The sequence below is a fragment of the Rhineura floridana genome, chromosome 7, assembly GCF_030035675.1.
Source record: "Rhineura floridana isolate rRhiFlo1 chromosome 7, rRhiFlo1.hap2, whole genome shotgun sequence".
Lineage (NCBI taxonomy): Eukaryota > Metazoa > Chordata > Lepidosauria > Squamata > Rhineuridae > Rhineura > Rhineura floridana.
Window position 1 is genome coordinate 39923697 of NC_084486.1, and position 15126 is coordinate 39938822.

The 15126-nt window shown below is 44.5% G+C and overlaps 1 protein-coding gene across 5 annotated transcripts in view; it reads left to right on the forward strand.

Moving 5' to 3' along the window:
- FAM149B1 (family with sequence similarity 149 member B1) overlaps positions 1 to 15126 on the forward strand; it is a 35473-nt gene that overhangs the window by 15113 nt on the left and 5234 nt on the right. For 3 of the 5 annotated variants that reach the window (XM_061635331.1, XM_061635330.1, XM_061635332.1), the window contains 6 exons: positions 373 to 485; positions 1931 to 2155; positions 5076 to 5193; positions 5617 to 5742; positions 6933 to 7014; positions 7111 to 7245. In XM_061635331.1, the coding sequence (XP_061491315.1) occupies positions 373 to 485; positions 1931 to 2155; positions 5076 to 5193; positions 5617 to 5742; positions 6933 to 7014; positions 7111 to 7245 (799 nt within the window). The remainder of the gene's footprint in view (positions 1 to 372; positions 486 to 1930; positions 2156 to 5075; positions 5194 to 5616; positions 5743 to 6932; positions 7015 to 7110; positions 7246 to 15126) is intronic. The other 2 variants (XM_061635333.1, XM_061635334.1) reach the window with 1 other exon arrangement.

A 15126-nucleotide genomic window follows, 5' to 3' on the forward strand; every position in this document is an offset into this window, starting at 1 on the left:
GTATTTACACAGAGTAAAGATGTAATAATGTTACCAAATAAATTTGCTTATGCAAGTGAGCTAAAAAACTTTCTCCACTAATAATATTTTGTGCAGATTAATTTATTTTAAGTTTAAATAACCTTGGTTGTGAAGGCCATGTTGTATAATAAATAGAATGTACTGCAGAATTTAAAAATGTATGAAAACTGTTTATAAGACCATTCATAGCTTTTTACATGTTACTTTGGAACAATTTGAGGGTGTACATTGCTTTTCTTGAGTGTGTTGAAAACTATTCTAATCATTTTTCGGTAAGAATGAACACTGAAAATTAACAGGTATATATTTCATTTAATGGTGAAAGTAAATGTAATTTCTTCTAACCTGCAGGTAAATCTCTCTCAAGGAACAAGCAGTGGCCCACGACGTAATTTGAATGGTTTGATGGTTATTCATGGGATCCCCTTCCACCAAAGGAACTTGCCTCTGATGGATAAACTATTGTAAGGATCAGTCTTTTGTTTGTTCTGTATTAAAGCCGGTCTACTAGTTAGAAAAATAAGGAAGCTAATGTCTTGACAACTAAGATTATATTTGACTTCTAAACATTTTCTTCCTGTTCTGTGTATCCTATGGGGAGCAGTATATTCTGCAGATACCTAGCCAGTTAGGCAGTAAAGCCGTCCTAATACTAAAGCTGTTGTATAACTGTATTAAACAAAAGAGGAATGCCAAATGTTTCTGTTTAAATACATGATTAAATACTTTGTGGATTCAGGGTCCCAGTTGACAAATCTAATATGCTTTAATAAAGATAGCTGACAAAATGTAATTAGGGGTTTTACCCACCATTTTAGGAATAAAACCATAACAAACAGTAGATAAATTCAAATATAAGGAGAAAAGCATAACCAATAAAGCAGCAGAGAAAATCCATAAATGAGACAGCACCAGCCGTTTCCAGAGACTACAAAATGCCTGACAGAATAAATAGGTTTTCACCGCTTTTGTAAAACCATAGGCAATCAGCATAAGACAGATGCGAGTGGTACATTCCACAACTATGGAGGAGCTATAGAAAATGTTCTGCTCAGAAATTGTCAGGTGCACGGTGGGGTGGGGTAGGAATCTGACTGTTGCAATGGGCGGAGATCGATATGGTGGAAATACCAAATGTCAGTGAGCAAAACTTAATGGTCACATTTGCACATCACATGAAATCATGGTTTAGCACAAGCTAGAACAACCCCAGCCAAGCCTTGGACTCCCGTGCTCTCCTCTCACCTCTCTATGTGGGAGGGCTTCAGACATTTTTACTTTCATTTTTCTTAAAGTTGGCTTGTTGTATTGAATGGACCAGGAGGAATTGTGGTTTTTACTTTTTATGGCTATTTTAAAGAAACCAATTTCATCACTCAGTTTGACACTGACCCTAATAAGTGATAAACCGTGATTCCTGGTTTCAGGTGACAGGACAAGCCAAATTTAAGATAAACATCTGAAGTACTCCACTTAGCTATGCAGGAGGAGGAGCAAGGGGTAAGCTAGTAAGTTTGCTCAGTGTAGTGATGTTTGCACCACAATAGGTGTTGATTAACATCCCCTTTTCACTGAAATAGAAATACAAAGGACAGTGCTGAGATAGACTGTATCTTATACTTTTTAAATTTTTCTTACTTTATACTCTGCCTTTCTTCTGTCATGAAGCCAGTTGTGGTATATTTGTGGTTCCCAGGCATTCACCTGCCCAAGCATGAACCAGACCTGCATAGCTTTAGCAGACTGGTGGCCTGATGTGTATGGGATATATGTGGGCTTTATAGAACAGGATAGTTGTGCTGTAGCTGCATTTGTAGTGGTGCTGTGCTTAGTTAATTTATGCTGATGGTGTGAAATCGGTTTATGAATTTTTCATTTTGCTTCTGTGCTTTCCCCCCTTTGGTGTCAGAGAATTGGATGACAGATTGCTTATGAGGCCAGGCTCCAGTTCTATCCTGTCAACCAGAGTTCGGCCAAATCGCCCACTTGAGCTCAGTACATCTTCTCTGTCCTATTCTGCACAATCTACTAGAAGGCGTAACCCACCACCACGTACTCTGCATCCCATCAACACTAGCCATTCTCGCTCAGGGACACCAAGACCCGTGGACGAAGTCATTAGAGGAACACGACTGTACGTTGATATATAACTCTGGCTTAATCTGTTTGGAAATGTTCAGCCTTATAGAATCAAAACTTGAGAAAATCAGGGATGGGGTGAGTGAGGCAAGCAGTCAAATAAGAAGTAACATTTGTAATCTAATCTGTTCACTTTTGCAAAAGGAAAGGCTATACCAGTGGTTCCCAACCTTTATGAGTATGGGACCCCCTTTGTAAGCTCAAAACTTTTTGTGCCACCCCCCGCACACACTAATTGTAATTTTAGTCTCTGTTGATTGAAAGAATAGTGTGTGGCAAAATCACTTCTCCAAATATCCCTTTCCATAATAAGCTCCTTGCAGACAGGGAGGTGTTGCTTTCTTTTCTTAATGCAAAGGTCCAATCAAATTGGTATCTCCCCTCCCCCAGTCTGAAGATGTACAGACCCGTCTCCCAACACCAGTGAGTTACAGTGTTGGAATAAGAACCAGATAGTAGGATAAAATGGAAAGGTGGGGCAACCATGTGCACCACTTTGAGCAGCCTGGAGGAAAGGTGGGATATTAATACAATAATAATTAAATATATACATTTCAGCTGCAGTATGTGGACCCCAGTCTCAGCCAACCTGCTGAGCTTTTTTAAAAAAAAATAGTAATCAAGAAGGAGCAATGTGGTGGTGATGGGGATGTTAGATTGTGCACTGCAGACAACAGAGTGGATAGGTGAAGGAGGGGGGTTAGTGCTTTTAGGCCTTGGGATGATCATCAGAACTGATGACTTGGTTAGCGTGCACTTGGGAAATGAGATTGGAGCAGGACACATCAGTGAACACACACACAAACACACCTGCTGCTCCTGCAAGCATCTGTAGGTGTGCATGCATTTGGGCACATGGGAGGGGGGAAGCCATCAATTGCCATAGCATCTTGGAAAGAGAGATGGGGGGCGGAGTGTAGGTGGAAGAAAGGGGGTGCTGGCACACACACTTAGCTTCAGAGATGGGGGGCAAGCAAGTCCTGAGCTTCCTCACTGCTGCTTGGCTTCTTCTGGGCCGAAGGCAAGTTCTTGGTGGCCTCGCAAATAAAAATAATTTTTTTAAGAATATGGGAACAAAGCAGGAGCCAAGAAGGAAGGGGGAGAGCAGCCTTTCCTTGCAGCCTTGCTTCATTTTGCTTCACGAAAATCCCTCTCTTCTCATTCTGAGTAAGGGCTTCAGCAACGACAGTGCGAGGATATGGGAGTCGGCGATAGTAATCCCTTTCTGGTAGCTCCATCCTCAGCCTCTTTTGGCATCTGCCACATGTTTTATAGCCAGACGCCTGTCCTCCACATGCCTGAAAGACGCTCTGCCTCTTCAGCAAAAGGCCACCCCTCTCATTTGGAGCAAGAGGAAGGTGTTGTCTGCAGTGGCAGTGGGGAGCAGACAGCATCCAGGGAGTAAAGACTTAAAAAAAAAATTCATTTATTTACTGTTTGCAGCCCCCTCTGGATTACTTCACAGCCCCCAGGTTGGGAACTACTGGACTATACCATTTTAGTAAAATTGCTTCTATGTTTCTAAGCAGCTTCTTGTGACATTTTATGTATGAATTGAAGTCTTTCCAGATTATAATTTTATTTGTGCAATTATTATTTGATATTGTGGGGAATCCAAACATATGTTCCTCTAGCTCATGCCTCTTTTGCAGGCAATCATAATTTCCCCAGCACTCAAGCTGCAGTATACTATTGCAGGGGAAAATGCAGCCTTTCTTCACCAATAGACCTATTGCATTACAGACTGCTACATGAAACATGGCTGCTTATTATAGCCATTTGATAGGTAGTGCCCATGATATAATTGATGTTGGGTGATACAATTCTCCTTCCCATCCAGTCCAATAGTGGCGCTGAAGGAGATTGGCTGTTTAAGTTTGAATCAGTTGCAGTTACTATACATTTTCCATTCTGCAGCCTCAGACAGAGAGCTCTGCAGTGATAATCTCTCAAGGTAACCAAGATGTAGATCTATGAAAATTATATGTGATCACTGTTGCAAACTGGATACACAGACAGATTACTCCTAAAGCGTGCACCACCTGCAAAATCAGTGGATGGGTGCTGACAACTAAAGAAATTGATATGGATTTTGCAAAACTTCCCTTGGCCCACCAACATCTGTTTTACTTGAGTTGAGTTTAACACAACTTGTTTCATCCACTTTAGCCATGTAGCAAGATGCTTATTATGTCAGAAACATAGCTGCGCTGTATGATGATATTTATTGTCTTCAGATAAATAATAGCTTGCCTTGTTTCATTGGTATGTTTCTTGCATCTGAGCTCATACTTACCATACTCTTGTCTGGTAATTGAACAATGGATAGCAAGTGAGCATTGCACCTCAATTCATTCCTAAAGTCCTGGCTTTTGATAAGACGATTACTGCAGATATTTGTTAAGATTGAGGCAGATCCATCTGATTAGGTCACAACTGAGTTCCAGAGATAAAAGAGAAGCAGTTTTTTGAAGTGATTCATATGGAAGGCGTTTCATAGATTGAAATGTTATCCTGGTGCTGTGTTGCTATTAATTGCTATGAAATTATTTAGATAAATTTTAAAGAGTGCCAGGTTACCCGTGTAAGACAATTATACTTATTGCATGCTTTAACTCTTGGGTAGGGAAAGAATTGAAGCTTGATAATTGTAAGTGAAGTAGCTGCAACCACCTTGTATTTATGGATAATGGTTGAGTAATAGAGAGAAATTTCAACAATTTCCTTCACTTCTTATCTCTGCTGAAGTTTCATCCAATGAGGAGCTCACAGTTTAAGCCACATCTCATTCTCCCAGCACATCAACTTGCATGCACCATTTGTTTTGTTATTTTACTGGAACTCACGTCAGTCTTACAATGTCCAGTGCAAATATTAATATAATATAAATATTAATTGTTGTTGGTTTTTTCCAGCTCCACTACAAATGAGCAACTGTCATCACCTTCTCCAGTGCCACTGAGCAGAAATAACCTCCTTCCTCCTATTAGTACTATAGATATAGCAGAGCATTTGGAATCCCAAAAACAAATGGTAAGCCATATGTTCTGTTGCAGGAATTCAGGTCTCAGAATTATCGGGAACCCTTCAAACCTCACCTTGTGGAACTCACTGTAAAATAGTAATGCTCTTTAAAACTAAAACTACACCCACCCTCAAAACAAATATTGATTCTTGAGAATTTATATCGAATTTTTGGGGTTGCAAGTGACCTGTTTTGACTGCTTGAGGCGGCCAACCCAGAAGCAAAATGCTTCATGCAGTGTTATTACCAGGAGACTGAAAAGGTTAGTCTCTCTTTCTCTGTCTCTCTCTTCTTCAGCAGATTAACTACCTGCACCAGTGACTGATGCTGCCTTGATGCAGAGGGTGTGATACTACTATTTTCAAACTTTTGTAGCTCTTTTAGTGTAAAGTTGGCTCTAAAACCAATTTTTCCCCCTATTTGCTGTGTAGAAATCTCAATGGAATGCAAGCCGGGCTCGCAGTGCAATAGCAGATGTAATTAACCACCAACCAGTACATGAGAGATTTTTATTACCTGATAGTTTCTCCAGGCCCAACACATCACATGCATTTTGGGTAAGGTGTGTCAAATTATATTCAAACCTAGAAAGGTACATATTTCTTTTGCCATTACTGCAGATACTACCAAGATACATAGGCTGCAATACAGAGCCTTATGTTTGCACGTTTCTGTTATTTAAAGTGTAGGTACAAACCCTTTGGATTGCGGTGATGGAAGCTTTTAAACTAATTAATTAGAATTTGCACAGGTCATTTCTAAGTTGTAGGTTGTGTGGCTCAAGTATATTAATTGTTTCCATCTGTGTGTATGGCACTTTACAAAGAACAAGTATGACAAGTCCCTATCTCAAGAGGCTTACAATTTAAAATAGACACAGGAAAACAAGAAGGAAAGGGGAAATGTGAGCATGGATAGTCAGGGAAGGTGTGATTGTTCCAATTACACATATATTGTTTTAGTTTGGGAACTATGGGGATGAGAGCGCAGCAAATTCAGACGGAGCAAGAGAAGGATAAAAAAGGGGGGAGCAGTGAGTTGGGATGAGATTAGGAAAGGGAAGGCAAATGGCTGCCATAACGTTGGAAAAGGATGTATTAGGTAGAATCAGAAGTTCAACCAGTCAAGGCACATGTAGGCTCTTCAGGGACCTTTGGCAGCTCTCAAGGTGGGAGATGCAACAGAACAGACACCTTGGTAACAATGTCATACCTAAGCAGTCCTGATCTCTCTGGGCATGTGTAGGCTCTTCAGGGTTCCCAGCCCTTGAAAAAGTGAAGCACGAACAGCTGAAATGAAATTGAGTTCTATGGATTAAATATCTTTACCTGCATTGTTTTAATCACCACTTCTTCCCCCTTGAAATTAGATATGAGAGACTTACTGATTCAGAATAACTGCTTGCTCCATACCTTTTCTCTCTGCTCACCTCTGTGTGTGTGGAAGCAGCTGGATATTAGGACACTACAGCCTCTCTGTGTGCTGTTAAGATATTGAGATCTGGATGCTGAATAACTTTACACTGCGGAGAAGGAAGAGTGGACGTAATGTCCTGGAGTGTTGCTTGGCTGTAGGGGAGGGAAGTGTTATGGGAAGTTTTCAGAAGAAACAAGGCTCTGTTGAGCCTGTGGGGATCCCTCCTCGCGTGGGACCCAAACATGGAGAAAGGATCATGCTATTTGAGTATTTTGATTTTTGTAATATCCTGATTCAACATATGGTACAACTATTTTATTTGATCTTTTAGCCAGATTCACAATATCATCGTTCGTGCACTGTTATTGATTATGCTAATCAACCACGAAATAGTAAAGGATCTGCAGGCACCGGTATGTGCAAAATTGGGCATTTACAGCTTAAAATGGCTTTTGTATGTTAACCTAATGTGCAACAGCCGTAAAATTGAAATCTCTATTATTTTACAGATTCTATAAATGTTGGAGTGATGGGAGTCAGTTTAGGAATATCTAGCTCTTCCTATATTAATTCTTTCCACCACCAGACTCTGGGTCATTTCCTTAATGAGGTTGAGGAAGACAAAGAAGACCATCTTCCACTGGGTAAGAAGTAAACGGCAACACATTTCTTTGGTTGCATCTCATAAAATATTTGGCATCCTTTTTGAAGTTGTTGATCATTTTGTCGAATGTGTAGTTTTTAATCTGGAGTAGCATCCCTAATTTTATTCCCGTCATTTCTGCTGTTCATCATACAGATCAATGTTCCAACTGTATTTGTTCTTTCAATCTAGCTCAGTAGACATGGCATACAACACACTGCTCAAACATTTACCCTACCCATGATGGGGGATGGGGGGAGAGTAGGATTGTACAGGCTGGCTTTTCCCTCTTTGTGCCAGCTGGTATGCCTCTGATTAGGCTAGGATTCCCCTTTGTGCAGAGGAGCCCTACATGTGTACATCCCTAAATACCTAAAGCCAGTTCTCACAGAAGCCGGATGGTACGGCTGGTCAGTTTGAAGGGGATATGGCTAGCCAGTACGATCCCTCTCCTCCATTATGCATTGGGTGAATAGATGAGGGGGATTGTGTGTACCTGCCTCATGAGAAATAAAAAGTCAGCAAAACATTGATATGTAAATTTATATAGCATTAGAAGCTTGCACATCTCCAAGGTGGAGAAAATATTATACAGCCACAAGAGTGGCTGTGTACTATAATCAGTGTGGATTTTTCACATTCCGCAATGTTAAATTGATAATACCCCCATGCCATTCTGATGCTTCCCATAAGCTCATTTCAAAATAAAACCTTACCAGACTTACAGTCTGGAACTCAGAAATGCTTGCTTAACAACCTTCTAAATTTTCGTGGTGATACACAAAACAATCGGAGAGAATCTGAAGTTCAAAGTGTAAAAAGAGAGAGAGAAAAACCAGACCCCTTTTAGACTTTTTTCCTGTCAGGGTTCTCATAATTTGTTGAAATTAATTAAATATCAGCCATGTTCACAGAGTACCTGTAATGTTATTACTGACCTTGCCCCATATTCTGACATTCATCTTCTGCAGTTTAAAAGTTTAAAAAGTGCCTGGTTGATTTTCCATAGGAGGAATGCCATCATGCTGGATTATAGCTCGTCCTATCGTCCGAAGGCAAGAATGTTTCTCAAGTCAAGACTAGGGGCGTCAGGCCCCTCCCACTCTCCAGTTCATTCTTGCCTTCGTACCGAACAAGTTTGAGATTATTGCTTAGCTTATAGATAAGTCTTTTGTGTTTTTGTGACAGGGTGGAAGATTTATGTGTGCTTCTGTACGTTTTGTCCTTCCCTGTCTTGCCTTTGTTTAAAATTTGATTGTTTCCCCTGGGGATTTTCTTGCAGGGTTTTTATTTTCCCCTTGATTCTTCCCCAGTGAGTGCTTAACGGCGCTTCAGACAGACCACGGCTGCGGGACTCTCTTCTATAGGCGGCGGACACTGATTTTTACAGGAGCTTGCGGCTGCAGCTCCTTGCCCTTCTGAATGGCCATTTCGGGAGACCGCGGCTGCGGTTTTCCCCTCCTCAGCAGGCGGCCGCGAACTTAATCCGGCAGCCTGCCGTTACAGCTCTCGCGCTGCCGTCCTCCTCTTTTACCCTCACTACCTTTTGCGCCAGTCTCAAGCCTGTGCCTGCAGTTTTCCCTATTCAGTGTCCACTCCAGTTGAACTTCCCGCCCCCCCCCAGCTCGGTCTGCGGCAGTTTAAAGCTCGCCGCGACCGCCTTTGGAGCCTGCAGCTGCGGCTCCGTCTTTCCCCTTGCCAGCTGATACTGTCCCGCGGCAATAGAGAGCTAGCTTGCTCTCTAGCTACGATCGTGCTTATCAGCCCCGCGCCACTAGATCATCTCGTTTGAAGGCCTTTTTTGAGCTTGTCGGTGCTTCCCTAACCGCCATTGCTTCTTCACCAGTTCTAGCCTTTTTTGATTGGCCTATTTTCCCGCTTCTTTTCTCCCGCTCTTTCTGCTAGCCCTCTAGTATTGCAAAGGGGGTCTCCCTTACACAGGCGGTGGATAGCAGAGCCCAGTATTCCTGTCAGCTCCCTCTGTGTGACCTGCCCCTGCTTGTGTGTTACAGCTAGGATTCTATCACTTTATATAGGTTCCTTTATTAACTCTGCTTCTGCTGCTGGCCCTGCAACTATTTGATTACTGCTGCTATCTGAACCAGTACAAAGACTGTTATTGCTACAACGCCTGTGCATCTGTGCCTGTTTCATCAAATCTATTAATACTGCACTGTTGTGCACCAGACTAACTGATACCTAGTGCGCAAGGTGCTGATACCATATTAATCCCTGTTTGGACTGTACATTCTGCCCCATCCGTGGCTGTGTACAAAGGCTCTTGATACCACACAAAGCTGTTTGAACTGTGCATTCTGCCCCATCTGTGGCCATGTACCAGGCTGTTGATACTATATAAGGCTGTTTGAACTGTACATTCTGCCCCATCCATGGTCGTGTACCAAGGCTGTTGATAATATACAAAGCCGTTTGAACTGTACATTCTTCCCCATCCGTGGCAGTGTACCAGGCTGTTGATACTATATAAGACTGTTTGAACTGTACATTCTGCCCCATCCATGGTCGTGTACCAAGGCTGTTGATACTATACAAAGCTGTTTGAACTGTATGTTCTGCCCCACCCGTGGCCGTGTACCAAGGCTATTGATACCACACAAAGCTGTTTGAACTGTACATTCTGCCCCATCCGTGGCCATGTACCAGAGCTGTTGATACTGTGCAAAGCTGTGCAAATATTACATTCTGCTCCATACTGTACCACACCTACGGATACTGTGCCAAGATATCTGGACGTGCATTCTGGTCATGTACTAAGACTGTTCATAGTGTACATTCTGCCCCATCGTGGCAGTGTACTTAGCCATCAGCCAGTGCATTCTGCCCCAGTCGTGTGCCGTGTACTGAGCCTGTTTGGGTCTGTACATTCTGCCCCATCGTGGCAGTGTACTGATACCCATAGAAAATATAAGTTGGCGGAACAGTGCATTCTGCCCCATCGTGGCAGTGTACTGCTACCCTTAATAAATATATGATGGCAGAACAGCCGGAGACAACCCAGGCAACCTTACAAAGCTGTTTGGACTGTACATTCTGCTCCATCCCATCTGTGGCCGTGTACTAAGCCTGTTCATAGTGTACATTCTGCCCCATCGTGGCAGTGTACTTAGCCATCAGCCAGTGCATTCTGCCCCAGTCGTGTGCCGTGTACTGAGCCTGTTCGGGTCTGTGCATTCTGCCCCAGTCGTGTGCCGTGCACTGCTACCCTTAAAATATATGATGGCAGAACAGCCAGAGACAAGGCACCCAAGCCGAAACAACAGCCAGAGGCAAACCAGACGACCAAGCCTAAAACACCCAAGGCGGTCAGATATAAGCATGTTAAAGCGGTTGCCAAAACAAAACATCTTGCCAGCCACAGCACACCCAAGCGACCTCGCTATGTCTCTGCTCCAGATCCAGAGGGTTCAACCAATGCACCGTTAACTACCCTCTTTCAGTCTCCTGCTGTGTCCTCTGATGAGGAGGACTTCCCTGGCTTTTCTGAGCATCCAACGGTCACCCAACCTGGGGCTTACTCTATTTCACAACCTGTGGGGCCGTCTGCACTTCCGCCTATCCAAGAGCAACGGGCTACATCTCCAGGACTGCAGCTGTCCCAGGAGTTCATTACTCAACTTCAGGGCATGCTGTCGTTTTTCGCTCAGAGACAGTCACCATCACAAGTTCCCGCTATACCTCCACACAGTGGGGACCAACTTGCTCACAGTGAGACGAACCCTTCATGTTCTCCAAATCCGTTTGACATTGCCAGGGGCAGGTTTGCTGGTGCAGAAGATTCCGCAGTTCCGCTGCAAGACGAAGGAGACGTCGAGAGTGACCATTCAGAACATGAGCAGGATACATCCTATCGCCTCTTCGATTCCTCAGACTACCAGCCTCTTGCACGCAGAGTGTTGAACACCCTAGGCCTTCAATCCACCCCAACTGCAGATGCTACTCCCGCTTTAAAAGGGGCCAGGGTCTTGAAATCCCCTGCTCCAGCAGAACACTATCTACCTGTGCCAGACCCCATCGCTAAACTGGCCACGGATGAATGGTTTTAGCTCTTACAAGCACGCCGTTTTATTAACATTGCGGACAGACTTTATCCTTTGGCCCCAGACTTTACTACCAAGCTGGCCGTCCCTGGCATAGATGTGCCAATTTCCAGTTTAGTTTCCAGATCTCTCTTGCCACGGGAAGGAGAATCTCATTTAAAGGATGCCACTGAGCGGAGACTGGACTTCGCCTTATGCAAGTCTCATGAGGCTACCGCCTTTTCTATGCGGGCATCTACATCGGCCTCTATGTTTACCAGGGCAGCGATGATGTGGTTGGACGACCTCATCAAGGATCCCAATCCAGACCCTGTTTCTCTGCGAAGATCGTTAATAAAATTGTGCAAAACAGCTGCTTTCGTGGCCGACGCCACCTTGGACGCGAATCAGCTAGGGGCACGCGCCATGGCGGCTCAGGTTGTGGCCCGACAGACACTCTGGCTTCGTCACTGGCAGGCTGACTCTACTACCAGAGTTAATCTATCACGGGCACCTTATGCTATATCTTTACTTTTCGGCGAGGAAGCACTAAAGGCAGTGCTTGTTGACCCTAGGACACTCGAAAGCCTGTCTTGGCCACCATCACAGACATCGAGCGCAGGCGGTGTTCCTGTCTCCAGACCGCATATCCACCATCACAGACATCGCAAGATCCCTGATGCACAAAACATCCGCAGACGTCATGCTTCTAGCCAGGGCTCTAGGAATGTTGGTGTCCACCATTCACATTGTTCCATGGGCTCGAGCTCATACTCGTCAGCTACAGTGGGACTTACTGCCGTTCCAACACGACATTGCCAGCTCAAACCATTGAGCAATTCCCTTGAGCCCCAAACTGCATTCATCATTCCGCTGGTGGACGAGGGTAAAAGATCTCACCCGGGGAACTCCGTTCAGAGAACCCCACAGGACTGTCATCACCACAGATGCCAGTCTCCTCGGCTGGGGAGCCCACTGCAACTCTCAGTTTGTTCAAGGGGTTTGGACCGCAGCAGAACTGGCTCAGAGCATCAGTTGGCTGGAGCTAAAGGCGGTCCACTTTGCTCTGCTCCATTTTCAATCTCTGCTCCCCTTGGACCATGTTCTTATTCGAACCGACAACACTTGTGCAAATCACATTTGAACAGACAAGGGGGAACGAGGTCGCGTTCCTTACAGGATCTAGCTTACCTCATCTTCGACTGGGCAGAACACAATCTACAGTCCTTGAAAGCAGAGCATCTCAGAGGTATTTGGAATGTGACAGCGGACTGGCTCAGCAGACAGCAAGTCTTTCCAGGAGAATGGAAACTTCATCCGACCGTTTTCCATCTTCTCCAGCGTCGATTCGGCCCCTTCTCAGTCGACCTGTTTGCTTCCAGTCGCAATTGCCAGCTTCCCAGGTACTTCACACGATACCTGGACACGACAGCGGAAGCGGTGGATGCTCTGTCAATACTGTGGCCGGATGGCCTATTGTACACCTTTCCTCTAATAGCACTGTTAGCCAGAACCTTGCGGAAGGCACGGCGTGAGAGGGCACGGCTAGTGTTGATAGCACCATATTGGCCCTGTCGACCGTGGTTCTCAGATCTCCTTGCAATGTCGGTGACGGATCCTTGGCCACTACCAGTCAGGCCAGACCTCCTATCCCAGGGCCCAGTATGTCATCAGGACCCCAAGTGGCTCAACCTAACAGCGTGGCTTTTGAACGGGGACATTTGAGATCGGCTGGCCTGTCAGACGCTGTTATTGACATTATTTTGGCCTTGAGAAGACCATCCACCACTCGTATATACCAACATACTTCGATAACGTTCTCCAGGTGGTGTCAGTCCCAACACATCGATCCTTCCAAGGCTACAGCACAACAAGTGCTGCAATATCTGCATAGGGGCCTCATGCTGGGACTTAGACCCAACACATTGCGTCGACATGCGTCCACTCTGTCGTCCATTCTTTCAGTATCTTCCACTGACGCCCCTATTGCCTCATATCTGTTTATCAAACGCTTCCTCAGAGGCACTGCTCTACGCTCGCTGGCTGTGGCTCACCGTTTTCCATCATGGAGTTTGTCAAAGGTTCTGCAGGCCTTACAACATCCTCCGTTTGAGCCAATCAGGACTGTGCCTTTACGTCTGTTGTCTTTCAAGGTCCTGTTCCTGATTGCAATTACATCGGCGAGAAGAGTCTCGGAACTGGGCGCATTGTCTTCTGCTCGCCACCTCTGTGTCTTTCACAAGGATTCTGTTGTGCTGAAAACTGATCCTTCCTTCCGTCCCAAGGTCAATTCAGTTTTCCACTGCAACCAGGACATTGTTCTACCTTCATTTTGTCCGAATCCTACTCATCCTCTCGAGAAGGCTTGGCATTTGTTGGATGTTCGGAGGGCTCTCAAGACCTACCTCTCCAGGACCCAGAATATACGACAGACCGAGTCTTTGTTTGTATCCTTTAATCCACGTTCTATGGGACATAAAGTTGCTAATTCTACCTTATCCCGTTGGTTGAGAGCATGTATTACCTTAGCTTATGAGTCCCTTAAGCTTCCTGTTCCACCTAGTATAACAGCTCATTCCACTAGATCAGCAGCCACTTCGGCTCCTGTTGCCGATATTTGTAGAGCTGCTGTTTGGTCTACTCCACACTCATTTATAAGGCATTATAAAATAGATCGTTATGCTTCTACCGATGCCTCATTTGGCAGACGAATTTTGCAACAGGTTCTTAATGACGATTAGTATGTGGGTGGTCCCTCCCTGTTACGGGCTGCTTTGGTACATCCAGCATCATGGCATTCCTCCTATGGAAAATGGACCATTGGTCTCACCTGAAGGGTGATTTTCATAGGAGGAATCCCATCATGACCCTCCCAGTTGGAGGATAACTACATATTTTTTGGGATGGTTTATATATTACAATTTCGTCATTATATTATATTATATTATATTATATTATATTATATTATATTATATTATATTATATTATATTATATTACATTTTAATTTTCTAGTGAAGTCAAGACTTCTATTACTGTTTTCGCTAGGTTAGAGTCAGATGTTACTGTTATAATAATAATAATAATAAATAATAATAAAATTTTATTTGTTAGTCGCCCATCTGTCTGACTTAACAGACACTCTGGGCGACTTACACAATATAAAACACAATTTAAAACATATTCATACAACAGTAAACCACCTGTTAGTAATAGCCTAACCCACCCCAGAAATCCCATAGGCCTGCCTGAATAACAAGGTCTTTAAGGCTCGACGAAAAGCCATCAGGGAGGACGCATGTCGAAGGTCAAAAGGAAGCAAGTTCCAGAGGGTGGGGGCCACGACCGAGAAGGCCCTCTCTCTGGTCCGCACCAGCCTAGCTGTTTTCACTGGTGGGACCGAGAGAAGGTCTTGTGAGGCCGATCTTGTTTGGCGGCATATTTGGTGATACTGGAGGCGTTCCTTCAGATAAACTGGGCCGAAACCGTTTAGGGATTTAAAGGTTAATACCAACACCTTGAATTGGGCCCGGTATACAACTGGCGACCTGTGTAGCTCCATCAACACTGGGGTGACATGATCCCGGCGACGGCTTTGCTTTATTAAGCGTGCTGCCGCATTCTGTACCAGCTGCAATTTCCAGACCGTCTTCAAGGGTAACCCCACGTAGAGCGCATTACAGTAGTCTAATCAAGAGGAGACCAGGGCATGTATCACTCGTGGAAGCAGATGTATAGGAAGGTAGGGTCGCAGCCTCTGTACCAGATGAAGTTGGTACCAGGCTGCCCGACTTACTGCAGCTACCTGGGGCTCCATGGACAGTTGAGAGTCCAAAATGACCCCCAG